Source organism: Elgaria multicarinata, chromosome 2 (genome assembly GCF_023053635.1).
Source record: "Elgaria multicarinata webbii isolate HBS135686 ecotype San Diego chromosome 2, rElgMul1.1.pri, whole genome shotgun sequence".
Classification (NCBI taxonomy): domain Eukaryota; kingdom Metazoa; phylum Chordata; class Lepidosauria; order Squamata; family Anguidae; genus Elgaria; species Elgaria multicarinata.
Window position 1 is genome coordinate 52,902,428 of NC_086172.1, and position 26,428 is coordinate 52,928,855.

General features: G+C 40.7%; 1 protein-coding gene and 1 long non-coding RNA gene across 4 annotated transcripts in view; both read left to right on the forward strand.

The window, feature by feature from the left end:
- Nucleotides 1-26,428, forward strand: part of LOC134392314 (uncharacterized) — a 401,291-nt gene that overhangs the window by 316,660 nt on the left and 58,203 nt on the right. The gene's annotated exons all lie outside the window — the stretch shown is intronic.
- The window catches only part of CACNB4 (calcium voltage-gated channel auxiliary subunit beta 4), a 165,204-nt gene that overhangs the window by 118,765 nt on the left and 20,011 nt on the right, over nt 1-26,428 (forward strand). For all 3 annotated transcript variants that reach the window (XR_010025040.1, XM_063116541.1, XM_063116542.1), the window contains 5 exons: nt 3,339-3,358; nt 3,459-3,539; nt 8,155-8,213; nt 19,829-19,938; nt 21,260-21,411. Coding sequence is in view for 2 of the 3 variants with exons in the window: in XM_063116541.1 (XP_062972611.1) it covers nt 3,339-3,358; nt 3,459-3,539; nt 8,155-8,213; nt 19,829-19,938; nt 21,260-21,411 (422 nt within the window). In the remaining variant the exon portion in view is untranslated. The remainder of the gene's footprint in view (nt 1-3,338; nt 3,359-3,458; nt 3,540-8,154; nt 8,214-19,828; nt 19,939-21,259; nt 21,412-26,428) is intronic.

Consider the following 26,428-nt stretch of genomic DNA (forward strand, 5'->3'; position numbering starts at 1 on the left):
TACAAACCTGCATTCATACTAGTGGGGCTTATGTGGGAGTCTTGTAGAAAAACAAAAAGAAAACGGCTGCATAGATTCCAATTAACTGCAGCTATGGAGGATTTTTGAACAGCTTTTAACTATGTTGTAGGAGAAAATACAATGGGTTTCCCCCTTGAAAAGTATATATTACAATGCATTAAGAATAAAGACCAATCTGTAGTTGCTGAGAAGCTCAGCCGTGATGGTTTGTACACATGTAGTTTTTGTATTTTGGTTGCTATCGCCCCAACACTTTGTCTAACATTTTGTTCTGGGAAAGGCATCCATAGCAGGTAGGAGCAAGAAGATCATGATACTAGGCTAAGCTACCCATCTTTCCTGTAATGGAAGTTTACAACTTATAGTCCAGCACCCTAATTGAGTCAAGACAAGTAGCTGTTCTGTAATATTTATTTATTTATTTATTTAAAACATTTATATCCCGCCCTATATCATTACGTTCTCAGAGCGGCGTACAGATAAAAACATACAGTATAAAATAATAAATATAAACGATTAAAAACAAATTAAACCATGATCCAAGTTAAAACAATATATAATTTAAAAACAATAAAAGCTTTTAATATGCATACTAATATGCATAGTATGGGAACTCTAGATAAATGTAAATGCCACCCTAACCGCCATGTCCCAACCCTAATCAAGCAACCCATGAGAGTAACTTAAATTGGCCTGACTAAAGCCTTGGCAGAAAATATGGGCCAATCCTGAAACTATTTATTTATTGCATTTTATACTGCCCAGTAGCCGAAACTTTCTTGCCTCAAGGTAAACCAGTAGGTAAAGCACCACCCTTGTTGGTACCCTTTTGTTCTATCCCCTCTAGCTGTTTATCTCTTATTTTATTCATTTATTTAACTTATGAGATGTGTTATAGCCGAAGCTCAAAGGACAAGGTACATAATTTTGTTGTATTTGTGTTTTTAACCTGTTGGTTGTTTTATTATGGTTTTAATTTTTGTGAACCACCCAGAGAGCTTCTGCTATTGGGCAGTATAAAAATGTAATAAATAATAAATAAAAGCAAAAACAATAAAACCTTGGAAGGGTGACTTTTGTGACACCAGTCTGAATTCAGGCTGAGATCCTCTGAAAAGCTTCTACTTATCTTCCAGAGCCGCGCTATGGTATCTTTGTTCAACCCCATGCTGAGTATGCCCTATGGCCCCTTTGTGCGTCCAACCTGAAATCTGTAATGGCCCATAGGTCTTAGCCATCTTGCACCATGTTTGATTGTATGACTCAGTGTGAACTCTGCTTGGGATACTTGAGAGCCCTCCTGCATTGGATACATGACCACGATATTAAAGCTGTTGACTTTCTTTGGGCTTCCCAGAAACTCAAGGAGCCATATCTCACAGTGGGAGACAGAAGCATACCTGTTGTTAACTTTAGGCACAGTGGTTTCTTCCTCCTCTAGCCAAGCTAAAAATCAAAGGTGTTGTGCTAGGTTTCAATAGAACCTCAGACCAGGTGGTTTTTCTGGGTGATTTAGGGTCAAAGAGAGTCTTGTTTCAGTGCTCGCCATTCCATATTCTATTTTTGAACTGCATTTGACATTTCGCTGAGTCCCTAATAATGGCTTAGCCAGCCATTGGTCTCCCCATCATCTCCTCTATCAGCCTTGTCTGAATGTGACTGAAGAGCACAACATTTTGTGGCATAAAGTGATTATCCCACTGTGTGGTCCAAATGATAATCAACGCCAGAGTAGCTTGTATCCATAGTGTGTATTCAAGTAATCATGATTCATCCAGAAGTGAAGTTCTTTGTGTCCTCCTTTCTCTGAGACAAGTTAAATGGACTCACTCTGATTTTGCTTCTTCCTTTCTCCTGATGCAGTTCTAAATCATCCCTCACATGGCCAACCCCATGCCACTGTAACTTAAGGTGCAGCCCTTCAAATATCAAGGCACTACTTCCAAAGCACCCTTCCTGCTCCTTATTTGAGAAGCCAAGTCTTAATTCCCTGCCTCTCCGCTTCTTCCTCTATCACTCTTATTAGGAATAGTCTGTTGCTCCGGTGCCAGGGGTTGGTGTACTAACCAATCCTTTTCTTTCAGTAAACATTTATGGAAAAACTCCTTTACTTCAGTTGCTAGAGTTCTTGACTATATTTCCCCCACTAGTGAAATGGTACAGCGTACAATCTACCTTGTGCATACCACAATTCCTCAAAAGTTTCCAATACTTCTGGGTCTGACAGATTCAAGTGAACAAATGCAAGTTTGCATGCATGTGCGAACAAAGACATTCAGCAACGCTATGTAGCTGTTTTTACTTTCTGTGTTGAATGCAGCAGTTTTTGATCTCTTATTATTATGTTTTTGTGCAAGCCCTATTAAAATAAATGGAGAATAAATGGAGTTTATAAAATAGTGCTTGTTGGTTTGGGAATGTGTGTTTCTGTAGATGTTGTTGAACTGCAACTTCCATCATCCCTCACTGTTGGCTATGCTGGCTAGGAATGATATTAGAATCATAGAATAGCAGAGTTTGAAGGGGCCTAAAAGGCCATCGAGTCCAACCCCTTGCTCAATGCAGTCCAACAACATTTAAAGGTCCACACATTCCCCATCCCTGCTTTAGACCTTTTGCCAGCCATGCAGCAGCCACTAACTGCAAGTGGATCCCACAAGGCTGGGGTGTTGCATCAAAATGACTTGATTATGTGGGTGCAGCCAATTATGTGCGTCTGGTTTGCTTTCCATTGAAATGTTGGTTCTGTTGGGAAGACCCATGTGATTGCCCCTCTCTCAACCTGATTGGATCATTCAAATGCCAGCTTCACAGGATAGGACCAGCTCCCACCTGGCTCTGAGACAGTTTAAAGAGCACCACTATCATTTATTTTTGTTTTATTATAGTTACAATATTTTTATTCTGCTCCACATCCAAACTTTTTGGAGCAATGAACAGCAGTTGGGGGAAAAGACAATTTGGTTTTAAATGGACGTCATGCATGCAATGCTATATGTGAAGAAGTGCTGGGGAGTGGAAGAGGTTGGGAGGAGTCCTGAATTGGTGAGGAGTGGAAGAGGTTGGGAGGAGTCCTGAATTGGTGATTGCATTCCTGAGAAAGAAATAAGTAACTGAAGGCCCTCATTGAGCAGACATCAAAACAGTACCGCTCATTTGGGACAGACTCAAAGATGTACAAATTCAAATTTCAATACTCTTTGTTTTAAAATTATTTTGGCTACTATCTGATTAAACATGGTGCATCTTTAGTTTGCACGTTGAATGACTGCTCCATGGTTAAACAAAATAATAATATTATTATTTTTATCTTTCAGCAAAACAGAAACAGAAAGTGGTAAGTATGCAAACTCCCTCTTAAACGCCCCCACCCTAGAAATTGCATATAGTATCTGTTCAAGAGTATACATTTACTGGGCATGTTGTTCATTTTTCAGACAGAGCACGTGCCTCCCTATGATGTAGTACCATCTATGAGGCCTGTTGTGCTCGTTGGTCCCTCACTAAAAGGCTATGAGGTAAGCATTCCCATCAGTTACTACTAAACAAAAAGTCTGACCCTCTTCCAAAATACTTTGAGCAAACTTACTTCTTCATGTGATTTGATTATAGAAATTTAAAGTTACCTTAAGGGCTTAGTCTAGACAGTGTGTTCGCCTCTCTGGAACAGTCCTTCCAGAGGCAAGAGTACAACATCCATCCAACACATAATGGATGTGGGGGGATTGAGGAACCTTGCTGCAGAAAGGCTGGCCTCATTGTGGTCAAGGTCATGGGTTTTTTGCATTTAAAAATAAGGGAAGACATGAACTTCTATATTGGATAGGGAAGCAGTTATCCTTTGACAAGCTTTTTTTTTCTTTGAAAGCAAGAAATTCAGAAAATGGCAGTGCAATGTTCCTGAGAGAAGGAACAGTCTTTCTTATATTTGCCACTTAAAAAACCCAAAAATGACTAGTTGAGTGCACAAGTTGAGTGCATGGAGGAGAGGTCTTACTTGTTGCTTATGATGGCCACACGGCAATTGCAAGGGAAGTGGATGTACAGGAAGAATCAAAGTAACATAATATTGCAGTTTGGAGTGCTGGGAAAAAATAAACATACAATTTTTTGGGTGGGGTGGAGGATGAACTCTGGATTCCCTACAAATAAATTAGTAATAACAACAGAAGAACAGTGCTATAAACTGATTTGCCTGGAAAAGCCTCAGAGTAGCAGAATATTATACAGTATAAAATGATTTATCCAAATGATACATGAATCACTTTGGATCATGACCTAAAGGCCAAAAGCTTCTTGGCAGTGAAAATAGAAAATAGAGACTGTCTAAATGGGAGTTCCAGTCATCATCACAGAACTTTAATTTTAACTTAGTATACATGTGCCTTTTCCTCCACACGCAATGATCTGGTTTGGATGTAACACTAAACTTTGTTATGTGCACAAGCTGTGGAGTTGTGCCCTACTCCGTCCCCTGTCTTCCTATGATTTCGGCAAAAACTGGTGTCTGTGAATGAGTGTGTGTGTGTGTGTGAGAGAGAGAGAGACAGAGACAGAGAGAACAGATATTTGATTAATGTGAGTGGTTGAGTGTGTTTGTGTGAATGGATGGGTGGCATGTGTGAGATAGAGGGGAGGGAGATAATGATGATGAAGGGGGAAAGAGAGAAAGAAGGGGTGGCATTTGGCTCAGGTCTCATCAACTTTTGCTTCGTCCAGTTTTGGCATTGGCTCTACCCATGGCAGTTTTGTGGGCCCCACCCACTTTCCCCCAAGGGGTTATGCCAGCCCCTCAACTTCCAAAAGATTTCCTACCCATTTTAGAGAAACAAGCCAGGATTGTAAAACATAGTTCAAATTAGGCTTGTTCTTCTAAACTATAGTTAACAATTAACTACAGTTTGTCCTGGTTCAAACCACAGTTTTTGATGACAGAAGCAAAGGTTTGCTATCTACTTCCTGTCAACTGGAGGAGTGGGAGCAGCTCATGAACCTGAGGCTTATTCACATAAAGTGAAAAGATAGTACAATGTTACATCCAAACACAGCCACTCTCTCAGCCCTTCCAGACCTATTTCTCTCCTCTCCTTTCCAGATGATCAATTTATAGTATGGAAAATGTACAAATCTTACCCATTTGTTGCATGAGATTGAAACGTCCGCCCCCAGGAAACACTAATGTTGTAGTGGTATTGCATTTTCACAGCACATGAGCCGTAATATTATTGCATATTAAGAAAATATTATTCTTTTCCCATCAGTACATCCATTTTCCATTGCAAGTGCTGGGTAAAAAATGATTAAAATCTGTTACATAGTGCTTGTGACTGACTAGTGTTAAGTAACACATCATTTACACTCACCATTTTCAGAACTTTTTTTTATTAACTTCAGTGGTAATTTGCACATCTACAGTGTACTCAAGCACTTATCCAACATTAGTTTGTTTTTTCAGGTTTGTAAAACTCTACATGGTTTGCTTTTGGATTAAAGGTCTGGGTTATTTGTCCCCCAATGACCTAGAATTTTATATTCACACAACACGCTCAGTGGGAGCGATTGGCCAGCCAGGAGCTAGCACACTTGCTTGCTCCCACTCACTCATGGTTACCCAGTGTTTGTTTATCCCCTGGGTAGCTATGATGTGTGAACCAGACTTTTCTGTCCTAACATATAATCCAGCCTCATTGCCTTTTTAAAGGATAAAAAGTGTTGTTGAATAATCTCAAATATTGCCCCACACATGATATTTACACATAAATATAAGATACTTAAATTGTAAAAATACATTAAATTACGAAGAACAATCCAAACATCAGGGGGAATTAAAAAGAAAGGGGTGGGGAGAGAAAATTCACCAAAAGTGGTGGAAATATTATTTTAACTGTAAATTAAGAACAGTACTAGACATTTCAGTAGGTGCATGGTCCATATCCAAATTTGCTAATATAATGGAAATGGGGCAGGGGGGAGGACAGAGACATTTGCAAGAGTGGATTGGCAGGTCCAGAGGGAGCTGTGCCTACTGATTCTCTCTGGCAAGTGTACCCCAGCCCCTGCCAAGACAGAGCTTATTTCTTGTTTCAGAATTCAGTGTTGAGGGAGAATCAATTCAAACTGCAAAGGGAGCATGTGCAGAGGAGCAAAGTCAGGCAAAGAATTGTTATGACTACCGTGACCCACCTACCAATTCTCTCCTTCAAATATCACCTCCCTACCAAAGGGAACATAAAGGATGGTTCTAGTTCTGCTCTAAGGGAAATTCATGGGATAGGACTGAAAACACATCATTCTCACATGACTTTCTTAAAAAATGTTGGGGAAGGTTTAGGCAGAGGGAGATCTTTCTTTCTTCCTTCCTTCCTTCCTTCCTTCCTTCCTTCCTTCCTTCCTTTGAATTTCTTTGCAGGTTATACATTTCCTCACTGTGCAAACACTCTTGTAGCCTAACACAACTAACTATTGCATGCACTGTGATCATGCAAACTGGCCCATTGTTTGGATAGATTTATGTGTAAACTAGGAACTGTGGTTTGTCTTTCCCCCAACAAGCCAGAGTCATAAACCAAGAACAATTGTGGACAGACAAGCCACAGTTCCTGGGTTGCACATAAAATTAACCAAACTATAGTTTGTTTAGCCAGTCCCACTTGCAGCAGGAGTGTTTGGACAGTGTGCACCAGCATGCTTTTAGGTTATCGTAAAGTGTGAACTGGGCCAATATCTGCTTTTAAAAATATTAACATGATGTTTTTGTTTAGAGATAAGATATATGCTTTGAACACTTCAGTGGGACTGTATTAAAGACTTGTATTTTATTTAAAAGCCTATCTTATTATGATTTTTAAAAGACAATGGAAAAAGTGGGAATAAAGCAAGTCTGAGATGCTTAACTTTATCCAGATAATAGGGTCACAAGAACGTGTGTGTGTAAGAAAAAGAGAACATGCTCTGTCATCTATTAAAACTTGTTTCTTTCATATTTCAAAAACTTAATAATAATATTTCTAAGTGGACCTGTATATGAGCAAGAAAAACACTTCGCTTTTAATAAGATAAAAGGCTTACCCATTATTTATTCATTTATTACATTTCTATACCGCCCAATAGCTGAAGCTTTCTGGGCGGTTCACCCATAGCACTGTCATGGATAAAACATTGGACTATGTATCTTGCACCTTCAATGCTGCATTGGCATTGCAGGGAGGTTTATAAGCTCAAAATGAAATACAATAATTCAATTTGTACAAATAGGATAAAACAACCATTTACGCTCACTTCAAATTATGGTTTAATCTGCCTCATGGATTAAATGGTATGTCCTGTGTATGCCATGATGATACATAGACACAATAGAGCAGACGTACAAATAATAGTTGGATAATATCTAAGCTTCCCTTCAGTATAGAACTCTCAATAAATGCTTAAATCTTAAAATGGTTAGATGTCAGAAAAATTAAAGCTGCGAAATTCAAATGCAAACCATTTAAAGCAGAATTGAGAGCCTGCAGCATCCCAGTGTGTTTCTAAAGATCTTGGACAAAGTGAGAGCACATCTTGTGAGACTAAGCTGCTGTCCTTAAAACTCTCTCTCCCCATGGTGATGATTTACAGAACCTACAGAGGATGTATATGTTAAAAAAATAATAATTAAGATTTCATCTCGGTATCCCCCCACCCCTCACACACATACAGTTTACATCCCAATCAGACAGAATCCTGCATTGTCAGGGTGGAAATCCCTCCCAGTTCTGTTAGTTCCTGATAGGCACTGGATCGGAATGAAACTTGAGTATTGCCAGCATCATTTAGAGAACTTTTTAAAGAAATTTAAGAAATTTTTTGTTTAATGAAAGAAGCAGAGCAAGTAACATTTTGTGGTCTCCCATTTGCAAGTGCTTGGAATGAGTCAGAAAACTTGTGAGCATTTGTCGCATTGTATTTAATTCCATCTGCATAGCTAGAAAATGAATTTGTCAGTTAAGGGAGATCTAACTGATAAGATGCACCACAGTTGAAATGTAAAGGGCATTGACTGTTTGCAATGCCCTTACTTTCCACCTCTTTTCTTACCTTGGGCTTCTTTCTTTCTGTTGTCAATCTTCTTTCCACAATCTTCGTCATCCCTGCAAGGTGACAGACATGATGCAGAAAGCCCTGTTTGACTTCCTGAAGCACAGGTTTGATGGGAGGTGAGGAAAAAGGTTCTTTTTCTTGTTTCCCCTGCTGTATTAGTTATTCAGTCCGGAACTTCTATCTGGAGGGCTTCCAATGTATGTTTCAGCCAATCGTGTAGTGCATAGGTGAGTAGAAGGTAGATTGGGATCTACTAATAGATCTTTGGGTGATCCGCAGTAGTTCAGCAAGGGTTTCTGACAACCAATACCAATAACTTAACCGCACCCCCTGCCCCAGAAGACAAATTAGGTTGCTCTAAAAGAACACTTGTGGTGAAAGGACTTGTGAGTTTAGTTCTCATACTGATTAGAAATTCCTGGGATGAGCATGTGCTCAGACGCACTCTGTTCCTTAATTCTTAATGCATGTCTGCCTGCCTGAACCACTATATTGCAACTAATCCTAATTGGTGGTTATAAAACCTCAGGGTTCATCATCACAGTCCTCATAGTTATTCCTTTGTGTGTGGTATGTGCATGTGTGTACACACACAGCAATTTTTTTGTATTACTTATGCTCAAATGAGCTAACAGTCTGGTTAAAAACTCCAACAATAAGTCACTAATAAAATCTCACAATTCTATTTATGGGGCATGGTTGTAGTCCTATGCATAGTTACCTAGGAGTAAACGGCATTGAACTCAGTGGTGCATATTTTTGACTGTATGAGTTCAACTTGTAAAACACACTGATCTTTAACAAAAGATCTTCAGCCAGCTGAAATGCAACCTTTAGCTTTGAAGTACAAATGCAAATGATCTTTCATGGAAGTGTTACCATTTCAATTGAAGGATAAACCCTATCAAACAAATAGAAAGAGTGTCCAGTCCCTGTTTGATTATTTTCCTAATTCTCTGACTTCTCTATGCTGATCTCTCACAAACAATAGTGAAACCTGAAAGCCTTGTTAATCACCTCATTCACTAGCTACATCAATTACCCCAGCACTTTGAAAGATGATATCATTGCTTTTTTCTGGGGGGAAAGTCCTGGAGCTCTGCTCACCTGTGTTGCTTGTCTGCTACTCCACTGGTTTCAGTACAGTTCTCTAGCTCTTGGTATATCCTTTCACTTAATGTTGAAATATAGCCATCTTAATTATTTTAGAACCTTGTAACAATATCAAATTACTTCATACAACAGCAAGGATCTAACAACAGAATTGAATGTTTAGCACTGATGAATCAAAGTTGAAAAGTGGTGATAGATGGAATGCAGTTACTTTTCTTCAAAGAAAAATACAAAGCCTGGCTCAGATGAATCATTGTCAATAATACGTAATCAAAGCTCTGAAAAGTGTCATTTTCTATGCAGATTAACTTCCTATGCACAGTACTGATGTGAATTGACCACAATTCTTTGGAACTGTTTAAATATGTGGAGTAAAAAACACGCAACACAGCATCCTGAGATGTTAGCAGGTAATGTGAGGATTGGGCCCAGCACCTCTGCAGCCGCACCGTAAGATCACAAGGGAACGGATTCCAAGTCAGACAGGGAGGGGAAGGTAGAAAGAATGAGGCTCCAAGGTGGCAGGAGTGGGGCACAGGTAAAAATAGCAGTGAGAGAAAGAGTGTAAAGCCCAGCTACAGTCTAATCTGTTGAATAACTGCCAGGCCGGGCCCTCCCCTGAACCCATGGGAACACAGGCTCCTAATGAAAAGTAGGGGTAAGAAACAACCAGATTTCGAGGTCAGATAGAAAGGGAGGAGCGACACAGGGTCATGACGCACTCCAAAAGATTTGCAGCAAGGGAGGTGACTCTGTGGAAAGACCCACTTTGAGTGCTGGATGTATTAAGCCACTCACTTTGAAGGGTGGTGGTGGTCTGTGGTAGCCAGTGGAAGTTTAGTAGCATAGTGATTTATCCCAAGCAGCTACCTAAAGCTTACTGTATTATGCAAAGCCTGTTAAGGAAGCTTGTTGCCAATTACTGCATGAGGATACTGTCTGTGGCCTGAGGCAAATTCTCTTTCTTCTTAGTTTTCATAATAAAAGTAATTGACTAAAAACATGGCTTGACTACAAAGGAATTCAATGGGGGGAAGGGACCTGGTAGGTAATAGAAAAGACCTCTGTTCTGAGGTCTTGGAGATCTGCTGCCAGTCAGACTGGACAATACTGTCCTGGTAGAAGGCAGCTTTATATGAACCTATGTACCTATGAGAGGCTGATGTATGTATTGTGCCACCTGTGTGGTAATCCATGATTTCCTCACTAGGCTTTGGAGGTGATACCCAGAGTTCTCTTCAGGTCATGTTATTGTGTGATTGTTTTGGAAATTGTACAATATACTGTAAGCGGTGGTTCAACTGCTTAATGAGGATGGCAAACTAATAACAGACGACAAAAAAAAGGCTGAAGTGCTCAATTCCCACTTTGGATCAGTCTTCTCCAAAAAGCAGGGTTTTTTCTGGAAAAAAGTGAAGTACAAGCTGAAGGGGCAGGATTGCAGTTTGAGATTGATAAATAAATGGTCAAGGAATACCTAATTTCTTTGAACAAGTTTAAATGTCCAGGTCCGATGAATTTCATCCTAGAGTAATAAAGGAGCTAGCAGAAGAACTCTCAGAACCACTGTCTATTATCTTTGCGAAATCATGGAAGGGGCGAAGTGCCAGATGACTGGAGGAGGGCTAACGTCCCTATCTTCAAAAAGAGCAAAAAGGAGGAACCAGGGAACCACAGACCAATCAGTCTGACATCCATCCCTTGGAATTTTTTGGAGCAGATTATAAAGAAGTTAGTCTGTTAGCACCTTGAAAACAATGCAGTGATTACTAGAAGCCAGCATGGATTTGTTAAGAACAAATCCTACCAGACTATTCTGATCTCATTTTTTGATCGGGTAACCTCCCTTGTGGACTGTGGGAATGCTGTGGACATAATATATCTTGACTTCAGCAAAGCTTTTGACAAAAGTGCCCCATGATATTCTGATTAACAAACAACTATTAGGTGGATCCGCAGTTGGCTACAGAATCGGACTCAAAGAGTGTTTATCACCAGTACCTTCTCAAACTGGGAAGAGGTAATGAGCAGGGTACCACAGGGCTCAGTCCTGGGCCCAGTGCTCTTCAACATTTTTTATTAACGATTTGAATGAGGAGGTGCAGGGAATGCTTATCAGATTTGCATATGACACAAAATTGGGTGGGATAGCTAATACCCTGGAAGACAGAAACAAACTTCAAAGTGATTTTGATAGGCTGGAGTACTGGGCTGAAAACAACAGAATGAAATTTAATAGGGATAAATGCCAAGTTCTTCTCCTAGGAAAAGAAACCAAATGCACAGTTACAAGATGGGGGATATTTGGCTCAGCAGTACTACAAGCGAGATGGAATTTGGAATTGTAGATCACAAACTGAATATGAGTCAACGGTGTGATGTGAGTGCAAAAAATGCAAATGCTGTTTTGGACTGCATTAATAGAAGTATAGATTCCAAATCCTGTTCCCCCCTATTTGGCACTGGTTAGGCCTTATCTTGAGTATTGTGTCCAGTTCTGGGCACCACACTTCAAGAAGGATGCAGACAAGCTGGAGTGTGTTCAGAGGAGGGCAACAAGGATGATCAGGGGTCTGGAAACAAATCTCTATAAGGAGAGACTGAAAGAACTGGGCCTGTTTAGCCTGGAGAAGAGAAGATTGAGGGGAGACATGATAACACTCTGCAAATACTTGAAAGGTTGTCAAACAGAGGAGGGCCAGGATCATCCCAGAGTGCAGGACAGGGAATAATGGGCTCAAGTTACAGGAAGCCAGATTCTGGCTGGACATTAGAAAAAACTTCCTGACTGTTAAGAGCAGTACAACAATGGAACCAATTACCTAGGGAGGTCATGGGCTCTCCCACATTAAGAGGCATTCAAGAGGCAGCTGAACAGCCATCTGTCAGGTATGATTTATGGTGGATTCCTGCATTGGGCAGGGTTGGACTTGATGGCCTTATAGGCCCCTTCCAACTCTAGTATTCTATGATAAGGTTCAAAATAGATTTGGTATACATTACTAGGATCTCTGATGGGGTTCATGGTGGGGCTTCTTTACCGCATAGTAATGCTGTAAGAAGCTTGGGTAGTGTGTCAAATTGCACAGTGGTTGCAGGAACTGATAGGAAAAATAGAGCTAGCCAGACCAAGAAAGCACAGTAGAATGGAATAGTGATATAGAAACGTTGGGTTTTTGTACAGTCTTAACTGTCACTACTCTGACCTTTGCACAGAAAATATCCTTTTAGGCTTTAGCACTGTAGATGAGTGGATATTGTTCTACTAACCGGGGGTTAGATATTGCTTCTTGGGGACTTCTTTGTTCTTTTTTATAAGAAGATTTTGATGCCCAATAGCTTCATGCCTAATGAAGGCTTGAGTTCTTTGACCTATTGCTCAATGAGCTGGTGTACAAATCTGCACTCTTTGATAGCCACATCTCCTTTTTGCTACTTCATTCAAGCTTTTTGCTTTTCTAAACATTCACTTTCTCCTGATTGCTCACTGCTCTGGTTGTCTCGATCATTCTTGGTCCATAGGGGATGATGGGAGTTGTATACCAAAACATTTGGAAGGCACCAAGTTGAGGAATGCTGTCATAGTAGTTTCTCATCTCTGAGTTAGGAAATAGCAGGAAGGTATTGTCCTCTTGAAGAGAAATAATATCTTAGTTTATATTTTACATTTATGTATATAAATTAGGGAGGACAAGATGTGGGGAGGTGGTTCCCTCACCCTTCGCTTCCTGTCAGAGTGGAATATGATGATAAAAACATGAGTCAGCTTGGCTTTGTTGGTCTCCAGGGTAATGATGGGAGACTCCTGTCCCTGCTCAATTCAGAATGACCTGAACTAGAACAATGTATTTTTGAGGGGGGAAAGTAAATCATTTTAAGATATGAGCCCATTCCAAAGCTTGGACCCTGCTGTAATCCAATGATTCATTAGTACTACAGCAGTGGCCATAGTGCTTCAGTGTCCCTCAGCCTCTTCCTCCCTTACATTTATCTGGGAGCATCAGTTGTAGTTGTGGCGCAAAGGGCGGATTCTGTTGGATACTAGATACTTACTTGGTAACTGTAGCAAAATAACATCTAGGCTCCTGGTGACCTTGGATAATGCTAGTCAGGAAATGTAGGAAATATAGACATATCAGTAACCGTGGGAGATACGGGTAGAATCCAAGGTGGGCCTTTCACAGGAGGCCCCAACCACTGGTGGATGTGATATAGTGCTTCCAGGGGCAAGTGCTAAAATGAGCATGACCTGTCCCATCCAGAAACGAGAATTTCCGCTCATTACAGAACTTGCCCCTTGAAGTGCTAAATTGCCACAGCCAATGGTTGGGCCTGCTATGCAAGGCCTACCTTGGATCCTACCCTGCATTTCCCATGGTCCCCAACATCCCTCAATGCTGCTACATCTGTACACCAGTGTTGAGGTAATGCATCCAGATCCTACCAGAGACATTGTGAGTTCCTGTTGCTGCTGCTACTACCCAACAAGGCAAAGCAAGAGGTCATATTGGCTGAATGGCGGCATAAAAATACTTAAATAAATAAATAAATAAATAAATATTGAGAAAAGCACATGGCAGGACAGGACAGCTACAAAGAAGGCCTGAGCCTTAAAGGGATCTGGGCCTTATTCATAATGCATTCAGTGTGATGGGTGGGTGGTGCAGTGGCGGGGTGGGGGGGGAGCAAAACCTTGTGTTTGCGATTACATATCCCACAGTTACAAACTTTGTGGTAGCAATACTCAAGGAATGATACACTGATGGTGAACATGGATTATCCATACTTCTCTCTCAACATGATCTCTGTCAGCTCTGTCTGCCAAAGTCATCTGAACATATGTTACACCCACACTGCTTTAGTAGAAACTGAGGAACTTAAGTTCCTGAATGCATTGTATGGTTTTTAAAATGGGGGACAGTACCTATAGATGTAAAAGGATATGTTTAAAGTGATGGGTTTCTAGGTCATTAGGATGAGGCAGGGATGTGTCTCATCATGGCCAATGAGAGGAAAGCATGCTACATTGCCAGCAAGCGGCAGCCATAGTAGCACACACGGACACACACACACACACACACACACACGGACACACACAGAACGCTCCTAAAGTTATCACTCAACAGTAACAACTAGAAAGTACAATATGTACCCCAGCATGCTTTGTCAATGCTTATGCCTGTTTTTAAATGTTAGAAGTCAATAGTGTGGAACACGCTTAATAATTACAGTGCCACCCACTTTCTTTGGTATGTAATATTAGAACTAGCAATATTAATGCTTGCATTTATTTATTTTAAAAAAAAGATTGAAAAGACAAACTTTCAAAACCACAGGCCTTCAAACGGTAACACCTGTTTACTTAATTCCCAAGCTGCCATTTGTTGGATTAATTTCAACCAAGGCATTCTTGTTATGTTTAACACACTTCTAAAACCGAATGTGAAACTCAAAATAAATCTAATTGCAACCTGGCATCTGAGTACCTATCGGGAATAAAGGAATTTAAACATTATGCAGAATATAGTGCTGAGGGCAGCCAGTATGTGTTCAGCAGTGAGGAATAAAACTGCAGTTTGGAGAAGACAATGCCCAGAAAATTAAATGTGAGCTTGGTTTGCTTCAGAAGGGTATGCATCCAAGCACTGAATATACAACCATCTAAGCGAACAGAAAACAGACATTTCCCCTAAAGCTAGATGCTTTTTAATTGATGTGTACTCAGTTGAAACCATTTAGAAGGGTTGGGCTTATCCTATATATGAATAGAGAACTCCTTCTTTGAGTATGGATCTTTATGTAACCAAAGAGCACTGTCAGTGCACAAAAGGGACATATCAGCAGGCTCAGGGAAACCCCAAGTTTGCAGAAGTACAAAAAAACCCCTTTAAAATAGATTAAACAGGAACTTCTGTAATGGAGTACAGTTATATTATAAAAGTAATCTGGGGAGAGGTGAAAAGGATACTTCTGCCTGAGCCCTAGTTACTTGTGACTGAGACCTGCTGTTGGCAGCCTACCAACTGACAGTAAAGCTGTTATAACCAGAGCCCTGGCTTCAACCTTGAGCTCTGGACTCAACCTCTTCCTGGTTCTGATTACGCATCTCCCTCAGGCCCACTTGGACCAACAGTCAGTTCCCTCTCCGCTGAATATAGTAAAATCTCTCAGCGGTATGTAAAGCAGACTTTGACAAGGCCTTAGAAGGCCTTATGAAACTTTTTTTTTTTAGTTTTATTCAAATATTTACTGAGGTATGTTATAAAGAGAAGGCCACTGAAGAGGATACAAAACCAGCAATAACAACTTTTAATAAAGAAAGCTTATTGAAAACAAGCCATGCAGCATATTTCTGCAGGCAATACTGGTTCAGGCACCTCCTGGTATGGCAAGCCAGGAGGGGCAATACGGGACATTTACACTCCCACATTTATGTCCCCAAACATGAGGGGAGAAGGAGGCATTCCGTGGCAAGTTGTAAGATTTATGAACAGAGGGAATACCCAGGAGTTCAACAGCTCTAACTTTGAAGATGCTTCCTGGTGGAAAATGTTAACTCTGCATGCACAGTTGTTAATGATTCTGCTGTGCAAGAATTAAAACTCTTTGTAACAGTCAATCATAGCTTCATACTGTGAATTCTTGCAGTTTAGGGAGCTTTTTTATAAGAAAGAATATGGTGCCTTTCTTTCCTTTTTGTCAAATGCTGCTGCTGGCAAGGGGCAAGCGGAGTCCTTTTGGGGGATACTCCACACGTAGAGGTCTCTGCACATAGTCTTCCCCACCCTAGATCTCCACACTAATGCATGGATGATGAGGCTGGAGTCAGGAGGAGCTTTGCATCATTGCGTCCACACCTATAGGTGGGGTTTCACATCCTCTCAACATACTTTGCTCCTTCACACAAACAGTGCCTGAAGGAAGTTCCTTAATCCCAGTGATTGTATTATGGGATAGCAATTTAGAGAGACTTAATCCCAGCCAGACTCACAGGTTTCCCAGGAAACACTAGCCCTGCAATGTCCTTCATGCTTTAACCGTTGGACCTGAAAACAGAAATTTTCTTACTATGAATTTATGTTCTCAGAGGCCTTAGCTAGACCTAAGATTTAGCCCGGGATCATCCCAGGGTCATCCCTGTTCATGTAAATGACACACAGTATATCCTGGGAGCAGGCAGGGACAATCCCGGGACGATCCCGGGATAAACCTTAGGTCTAGCTAAGGCCTCAGTGTCTCAGAGGGTATTCTAAGGTGATTGTCCTGTGATTTTGTCCTGTGAGGTTCAGGACAAAATGGAAATTTTCTTAGCATGAATTTCTGCTCTGTTAGCATCATGGAGGGCATTCCTTCCCTTGGAATGTTTTCTGTGAGGCTCAGGAGATACCTTTGCAACTCCCAGGCCTGTTTTCCAGAACAAAAGGCCCCACCACGACCAGCTCTACAATTGTGTGGGATCATTCATCAGCGTCAGGCAGTGCAGCAGGAAATGCAGTGAACTGCGCTGCTTCTGCCCCTCCCACCAGGATGGCCCACCATTGCTTCCCTGCCACAGGTACAGCCACCACCTACTCAATCGCTCACTTGGCCTGTCCCACTTGCCCAGTCAGCCAACAGCCTGACTGACTGCTTGCTCCTGCCTGTTCGCCTGCTCTCACCTTGTGTCCCAACTGCAGGGCTTCTGCGACAGATCACCTATATCCACCAGCAATAGAAATGGAGGCGCCACACAAGTTTCACAGAAGGGCAGCCCCTACTCCCACCTGGCACATGAGAGGGCAGCTTCCTACTCCAATTGAAAAGTCTGGCAGGCGCAGGCCGAGTAGGGCAAAGCGAGCCTTTGTGGGGGTGGGGGTGAGGTTGTGGTGGCTGCTGCAACTGGGGACAAAGGGAGCAAGTGAGGGAGTGGCCGGCTGAGTGAGGGAGTGGGTGGGTGTGCAGCAGTGAATTCTGCCCTTTTCTCTCAGAATATACAAGGAGGGGAAACTTGAGTGCTGCTTTGACAGTTTGCCCTGTGGGACATGATGGTCTTTTGAATGTACTAACTCAGTAGCTGCCAATTTTTATAACCCAAAGTTCCCATAAATTGACATTGTTCCACCCCTGCCCTCCTCTTGACCCCACATATAGCTAGAAAGTAAAAGTGGTCTTGGGTCCTTGTACCTAGAACTCATTGTGCAACTTAAGGGACGCTTCTAGATCCAGCTTTGCTTATGGATGTTCATGGAATGTCTAGCACAATGTGCCTCTTATCTATTTGAGGGTACATGTATGGCCATCCAATAATATACATTCTCTGGATGGTTTATAGAATTTTAAAAGAAAATACCACATCAAAGCAGTAAAACAGTTGTTATATCTGGCAGAGGAAGAAGTAAACAAAAACCCAAATCATAAATTAAGTATAACAAAAAACCCAAAACATAAATTAAGCTCAGATTGTAAAGATGTAAGTTGTTTAGCCTAGGTAACTAAAAAAGATTTCACTGGAAACCATAAAGATGGCACCAGTCAAACTTCTCTGGGGAGAATGTTCCATTGCTGGGATGCTGCCCCCCCAAAAGCCCTCTCCCTAATAGCCACCTTCCTCACTTCATTTTGTGGAGGCACACAGGCCATAGCTAGACCTAAGGTTTATCCCTGGATCATCCAGGGGTCAAACCTGTTCATCTAGGTGACACACAGGGGATCCAGTGCTCAGGCAGGGGAGAACCCTGGATGATCCCAGGATAAACCTTAGGTCTAGCTGTGGCCTCAGAGAAATTTCTCTAAGGCACCTTAGAGAAAATCTTAAGGATCAGGAAGGTGATCTTTCATCAATTTTAGTTGACACATATGCTCTGTCCCATTCTGTAAAGATAGAATCTAGACATAGTTATCCATGGCTTGGTAACATCCAGGCTTTGATAACTGCCATGTGTTATACACGGGGCACCCCTTGAATAGATGTTTGGTAACTTCAAATGGTTCAAAACATGGTGGCCCGGCTGTTAATTGGAGCTCACTGGGTTGAACCTATTTCACCAATACTTAAAGATCTTCATTGGCTCAGTAGTACAGCAGAACAAATAGATATATAGCTGAATACTCTTGCATACAAGATTTAAAAGTTCTTCAATTTTTCTATATGCACTGCTTGGATGACATAAGCAAGCCCTTCAAAGGTGATCATTTTTGTGTAGGAACTTGTTGGATGAAACATTTCTGCAGTGAAATGCGTCATTCTTTTGAGCTGTCTTATGGGTTGAGGTGTTGTTTCTCATCAGCACTCTCACTCTCCCCTCTCCTGAGGTTCTGAATAATCTTATTTCTCTACAGCTTGTTTCAAGGCTTTCAAAACAAACATTTATATTAAATGTAGAACACAGAGCAGGTGTTCTGTGACTGCTGCTGTCAGATGTCTTTCAGTGCAGCATATGACTATGGTAACTGGACGTCATTGTTTTCCTATAGGAAACCATGGCAACTGTCAATGACAAGTCAAGGGTTGCTATGAATAAACCCTTTGTGGAGTGTATTTTTGTATCATACATGGAAGATACTAAGGAGCATCATAACGAACAAGTATCAGCCAAGTCTGTTTGGCACAAAAGAAGAAACCAGAGATCATGTTAAATGGGTCTGACAGAATTTACTTTTCTACTCTAGAGTAGCACTTCTGCCTAATTTAGGAAAAACCCCCCCCCCCCATATAGTGTATCTGAATGTTTCCCCACATGAAGAGTAGTGGACTACTTAAAAAAAAAATCCCTGCAACTTGGAACACAACGACAGTTCTGTATGAAAAGGAAGGCGAGCATTGGCATACAGATTTTCTGGAGGAAAAATTTAGAAATTCCATGGCACAGCCAACACAAGAATCATAAACCTGGTGTGCCAGAAAAAAGGGGGAGGGGATAATGAAGCAGCTGAGTTCTTATACTGTAAAACAGTTTTGATTCAGCTAAAAAAATTTTTTTGCTTAATTGGGAGGTTTCTCAAGTGATGTAAACCATGGTTCAGCATTACAAAGTTGTGCCACAGTGAGGAGAAAATAAGTAGCTCTTTAATGAGGAACATACTTTTGCAATGTGGAAAACCAGGAAGCGTTTAGCAGTGCCAACTCAAAGATGCAGCAGGGCTCTTGCTCCTTTGACTGAATAGCAATAACAGATAAAACACAAAACTGTTGATTTGCTCTCATCCTTTCAATGTAAGCCTATAGAGATATTTATGGACTGGCATCTCAAGTCTAGACATTTTAGATGCATCTTAATCCCAATGACTTTAATAGAATATACATCCAAGTAATGTCAGATAAAATAGAACAGAAGTGTTGTGAAACAGAAACCATGAACAACAATGTTTTTGGTGTGCTACAAATCTTGTCTGCCTGCGCCACAGGTTGGCTATCATTGGTTTTTACTGATTCTGTATGTCTTCCTACTTGCTCATCCATAAATATGTCTTGTATCAACTGGCATTTTGCTAGACCTGTTTGCTTCAGTAATGCTTTAACTCATTAATAAGCCACAGTGCTTCCTTTAGAATGCAATGTTGTAAATGGCAATACACAACTTTTTAAAACAAAAAATCTTGATTAAAGTTCTTTTGTTCTATCCTATGTTTTTCTTTGTAGGATATCAATAACTAGAGTGACAGCTGACATTTCTCTTGCTAAGAGGTCTGTTCTAAATAATCCAAGCAAGAGGGCAATAATTGAGCGGTCAAACACGAGGTCCAGTTTAGGTAAGATGTTAGCATTAGTATATAGTGATATTCTTGCACGCTGATGGTTGACATTTGTTGGCAAGAATAAATTTGTGGCACAAAAGCATGAGATTGGGCTGCTTAGTTCCTTGCCCTAAGATCTCATCCTTCATTCTACTTCAGTTTTCTCCTCCAGGTATCTCTCAACCAGTCCTTCCCAAATCTGACAGTACATTACCATGTTCTGACTTCTCCTTTCATCCAATGAAACAATTTCTTCATGTGCCTCCACCAAGAAGTTCTACAAAATGTCTTGGCAAGAGTTTCCTTTTACAATATCCACAAGCACGTTATGGATGCAGCCTTCCCATGCCTTTTTCTCCTCAGTGCAGCTTTGTATTGCCAGGAATCAGAAAGTAAGATGATGAGAAGGATATGGATCTTCTCCTTACTGGAAGTGAATGAAGAAGGTGGTGATTGGACAGAAGGAGAATAAGTCCTCACTGTAAGGATGGGCGAACTCTTCCCAGTCCCATTCACACTATACTCGCTGGATTCCGTTTTATTACTCAACCCTGGTGTACATGTAGGGCAAGCTACCACATGGTCTGCACTCACCCAGCAGCAGCTTGCATATTTTTTTCTTTTTGTCCATGAGCTGCAATTTGCGCAAATTCACGGTTGGGAATATTTATGAAAATCATAATTTGCGCAAAATCACAGCTATAAAAATGCAGGTATAAAGGACCATTTGCACCTGCAATGTTCTGCAAATTGCACTATTTACAGCCATGATTTTGAGAAAATTCTAATTTACATATATATTCCCAACCACGAATTTGTGCAAATTGGACTTTGCACACCAAAAAGAAAAAAAGGAAAGGAAAAGCAGAAAACTGTCAGCTTGCCCAATTTGGCACATGTCAAGTTGAGCCAGCTCAACCATCCACAAGCTGGTGTCTAGTGGACCAAGCTGGCAAAACTCTCTGGGCTCCACCCCCAAACCAGATTCCTCCGATATCCCTAGTCCTGACCCTGCCACAAGCCAAGGCTACTTTCCTCTTGCTGCTTCCATTGTGTACCACTGCCAATTTTTTTAAAAAAAAAGTTATCTAAAGCTATAATTGGATTAAGAGCATATTGTTTCCTCTTCAGTATTAGCAAACAAAAATCCATATTCAGTATTTTAAAGTGTTAGTGTATAATGAGCATCATCATGAGAAGTTTCAAAACAAGCAAAAAATTTATGGCGCCTTTATGCGTAATGGTAGAAGACTGCAAGTTTTGAAGTGTCAATGTAATTATTTTGGCTTTTTATGGAAAATATGTCAATTATGATTTCTTCATTTTCATTTTGCAGCGGAAGTGCAGAGTGAGATCGAACGAATTTTTGAATTGGCACGATCCTTACAACTGGTTGTTCTAGATGCAGACACGATTAATCACCCAGCACAACTTATTAAGACATCCTTAGCTCCAATTATTGTCCATGTTAAAGTGTCATCTCCAAAGGTAAAATTAGTCGGTGTGTGTTCGTAATTTGCATTTGGAATATCACATATGCTTCCTATTCCTACATTATTGTAAGTCATGAGATGAGTGTTGATCATGTGCAGCAATAAGTGACTTAGGATATTCATCTCCCCTCGGGTCCCACTAAAATTGCTCTCATGTTCTGCTTGAACTTGCTCAACTTTGCAGATGTTTGTTCAGAGCTGGAAGACTGCATTCCTCTTAATTATGCCTGAGAGGGAATATCCCAGATACCACCCAAGAATCCCCAGCCACTCAAGGATGCTTACTAAAGCAGGAAACACTCTTCTCATCTCTGATGATCTCTGTGTGCTTCAAGATCTAGTTTGCTGGCCCTGACCTGGAGTGAAGCAGAATAATGCCCTGATAAGGAGTGGAAAGACTCTTACTAGACATACTAGACATCTCAGAATAGTTGCAGAGCGAGGTTTGCTCCTTTTCTTCGTATTTACAGTGGGTGTTTTTCCCTCCCCTGGTGTAGCCCTCTATTTCTCCCCATCTGCATTCTTCTCTAATTTTTGTCTCCCCACTTCTTTCTTTGTGTGGAGATACCAGATGATTTATAAGTATGTTACTTTTCCCAGCAGTTCCCACCATGTTAACATGTAAGCCTACTACTGGTATAGCCATGGTGGATAAGTACTCTACAGGACTACTGTAAGGATTTTTGTTATGTGAAGCATTTTGAACTTTTATTTATAGTTATTACATTTATATCCCACCCTTCCTCCAAAAATGCTCAGAGCACTAAACATTGTTCCCCACTTCCATTTTATGTATACAACAAGCCTATGAGGTAGGTTAGACTGAGAGATGATGAAAGGACCAAGGTCATCCAGCAAACTTTATGGTTGATTGGAGTTTTTGAACCTGGATCTTCCCAGTCCTAGTTGGACACTCTAAGCACTACACCACACAGACTCTCATTCAGAAACAGCACTTTACCAATTTGTTGTTGACTGAAGATCAGTTTGATTACAACCTTGATGAATCTGAACTTGATTTTAAACAAATACATAGAGATTCAGTGACATCATACATGCAAAGTTATAGAACAATTTAGCTTGCATGGACCTCCAAATATTCTTAAATGTGATTACGTACTTTAACAAGCTCAGTGGAGATAAATCTTTTCAATCAGATGTTTGCTTTCAGTCTGTCATTAAGAATTTCAAAAACAGGCTTCTTTCATTCCTTGTAGTGCAATCCTATATGTGTCTACTCAGAAGTAGGCCCTATTGAGTTCAGTAAGACTAATTCCCACATGTGTATAAAACTGCAACCATAACTTTCTCTTTTCAATTTGTAGCAAGCTGAGGAACCGCTTTAAAATCCCATTTGAAGAGGTCCACATGTTAATAAATATGTGTGTAGATACTGACCTGGTTTGCATGACACAACCCATGCTGGGTTGTCACCCTTGTTTATTTAAGGGTGGCTTGTTCTGATGTCCAAACCCAGCAGGGTTTCTTCAGTGTTGTTTGTTAATGATGCACAAGCCACCCTGAGAACCCATGGCTTGTTGATGGGTTGTTCAGGGTGGCTTATTTTTAGAATGACTTGTTGCGATGTGCTAATCTGGCAGAGTGGTTTATGCATGGTTTGTTGGAAAGTGATACACTTTGTTTCTGCACCTTCACAAATTTAACAAGTTTTTTCCTCCAACTTTCAGGGAGATTTGCACAAATTTATAGTAACTACTGCATTTATTCGCAGAAACTACTGCACTTTACTTTCCTCAAAATTAACCACAAAAAAAGGTGACATATGCACAAATCTCCCCAAGGGTGAAAAAAGTAACTTCAAATATTGCAAATCTCCCCAAAGGTAAAAAATAAAATCCACATTTGTGCTCATTAGCAGAGTAGGCTACTGAGGTTGTGCTGCAAAAGCCCATAGGATATGTGCCAGGACTGGGCTGGAGAACTAAGGGGGGGGGGGGGCGGGGGAGACCCACAGAGCGCATGATCATAACTTGGGCTAGCGATTGAACATCCAACCCCCTGTGGCTTATGATGTGCATACTGTATGTGTGTGTGCATGTGTAAAGATGTTAGATAGATAGATAGATAGATAGATAGATGGATAGATAGCAAATAATTCTAAATATTAGCCATTGGTCCATGACTTCTTCTGTGCTTATTAAAACTCTAAACTGGAAAATTAGTTTGTAGTGAATAACTATGATGCTACTCAGAAAACTTTAATTAATTTTGTAAGCTAAAAATTCCTCCATATTTGAGGAGAGAGCAGCTACATCCTGGGTGTGAAGCTGATGCAGGGATGTGGGTGTTGTGAATAATTCATGTGGATGTTGTTTGCTCTGGATTATTCAGTGTTCATGACTTCCAATGTCTTTTTATTTTACAAAAAAGCAGCCATGAGGGAGGGTAATTTGTATCAGAGTCATGGCACAGGGAGTTATAACATCTTGCCCCTGTGCGAATTCCCTGAACTCAGTCCTTCTCCCCAAAACTGCAATTAGCCACAGACTGGAAAATTTACAAGCTTAAATTTATGATTTTAGGTGAGCCTTCCCCAACCTGGTGCCTTCCAGTTTTGTTGGACTACCACTCCCATCACTCTGAAAGGCCAAGCTGGCTGAGAATGATTGGAATTTCAGTCCCAACACATTTGGGGGGAACCAGACTTAGGAAGTCTGATCTAATTCTGTACAGTTACCTGGGAGTAAGTCCCATTTAACTCCAATGACACTTATTTCTGAATTGACGTGTGTAGAACTGAACTGTTGGCCCATAATTTCCCCCCTCTGCAACTAATAGCAACTTTGGGGAAGGGAGCAATGTAGATATGGACTTCAACATAGGGGCAAATGGTTAGCTGCCACCCCCACCTCTTATCCAAATCTCTCTCTCTCTCATACACACACACAGAGCTGCTTTTTATAAAATAAAAAGACCTCCGGAGTTCCAACTTCTGTGTCATTTCCACATCTAACTCCCGTAGTTGAACACCCACGTCATGTACACTTTTGACCCTAGTAATTGAATCAGAAAATAGTTTTACTCCCAGACTGAACTTGTCATCTTAAAAGTGTTTAATATAATCTTACTACACCATTGGTTTATTTATTTGTACTTACCTGCTGAGATGTTATCAAACATTCCTGTGGTGTTAATTGGGAATGGTACTCAACGGCAGAGGCGAAGCAAGCAGGTGGGGGAGGCTCTTCTGTCGGCCCAAAGGTCCTAGTGTATAACACTTTAAACCATGGAATTAAATTATAGTATATAAAGAGGCGCTGCAGAACTTCTAATTCTGCGCACCTTTTAAATTCTAAGTATGAATATCAAGTAACAACATATAATGAGCTAATTGAGTTCCAGAAGTGTTTAAATACACCCCTAACCCAAAATATGCTTTGAATCTAATCAAGTTTCTGTACGTAACATCACTATTGTACAGTGTGCTGCAGTCTTCTAGATGAACTCAGTGGTGAGGTAGAGATTTTAAAAGACTGAGGCTGGTAAGAGTGGCCATAGTAAGCAGATTGCCCTGCTGCTCAGTCCCTTGCCCTTAAACTGGGGGTGGATTACTCCCATGAGCCAGGTAGGCTGCTGTGGTGGGAGGGAGATGAAGGCTGGCAAAAGAAAGCCATACTTCTGAGAGGTGTCAAACCATACTGGGCTTTTACAAACAATTCTTGATGTCAAGAGCCAAAACCAGACATTGCACTCAGGTACATATAACAAATACTCGAAGTTGCCTCTTCCTAAACAGAACAAGATTCCTCTTGGCTGGGTGACTGGGATTAGAGAGGCATCCAAGGGAAGGAATGCTTTATCCTTCACCTACCTTCCACCCCAAATTTTCCACCAAGTGGTTTGTTGCCCTATGAGTTTCAAGGGCAAATACATTTAGTTCAAAGGAAGACACAGGTGGGGCACAACATGGAGTGGGAATATCTGGGCAAAGGAACCATTTATTTGATCCTAATCACCCTTCTGGAAGCAGTTATTGCTATTTAAAAAGGGCTGCTGGGATAACATTACACTATCTGCACTTTATGTTTGTACACTGAATGCTTTGAGATTCAAGACCAAATGTAACACAGATGAAAATTTTGCTGTTCTCCTGGAAGTGTTGTTAAAAAATGTAAATCCTCCTATTTGTATTGCAACAAGAGCGGGGGGGAAAGGGGGAATTCATATCATAAAACATATCAATACACAGTAATTATTAACCTCTCCCTTGATATAAAGCAAAAAAGAACACAAAGGAGAAAAGGCATTTAACACTTCCATTGCAAATACATTAGTATAAGCAGCCCGTATATCTAAATAAGTGTCTATATGACTTTGGCAATTGTAGGAGATATGCTTAAATGTAACAAGAACGGTTAGATCATCAGTCTACTGAGTGATAGGTGATGCCTTCCAAGCTTGAAGTATAAGTCTCTTTGCAACTGTAGAGGCTCTCAGTATCCACTTTTGTTGTTCATCTATTAATCCCCACATCACATGGTTCTAATTGAAAAGCATGTGTACATCCATTATTATAACATTTTTCAAAACAAAATTTATATGAATGACTTCCAAAAACAAGCCACTACAAAACATGCTCACATCATATGCCTCAATGAGGCATTTGTCATCATTACATCACCAGGATCTACCTGAGCTAGCCATCTTCTTAACCCTCTGTGGTGTCCAATATACATGATTTTTGTTGAACCAGTCTCAGTTTTAAATCTACAGAAATATTCATCTCTGACCTTCATCTACATTACTATATTCCAAAAGACTTTTATAAACAGCTATGGTAGGCTTAACATTCTGTAAGGAACCAACTAATTCCTCCAATGGTGTAGGAAGCGCTGTAGTACTCATCACTAATGGCCCATTGATAGACTCCAACAAAGGCTGAAGCTGAATGACCTGTCAACTAGTACTAGACATCTGCATGAATGCTGTGAGTTTCAGGACCAAAAGTAATACCGATGGAAATTCTGCTGTTCTCCTGGAAGAATTGTTAC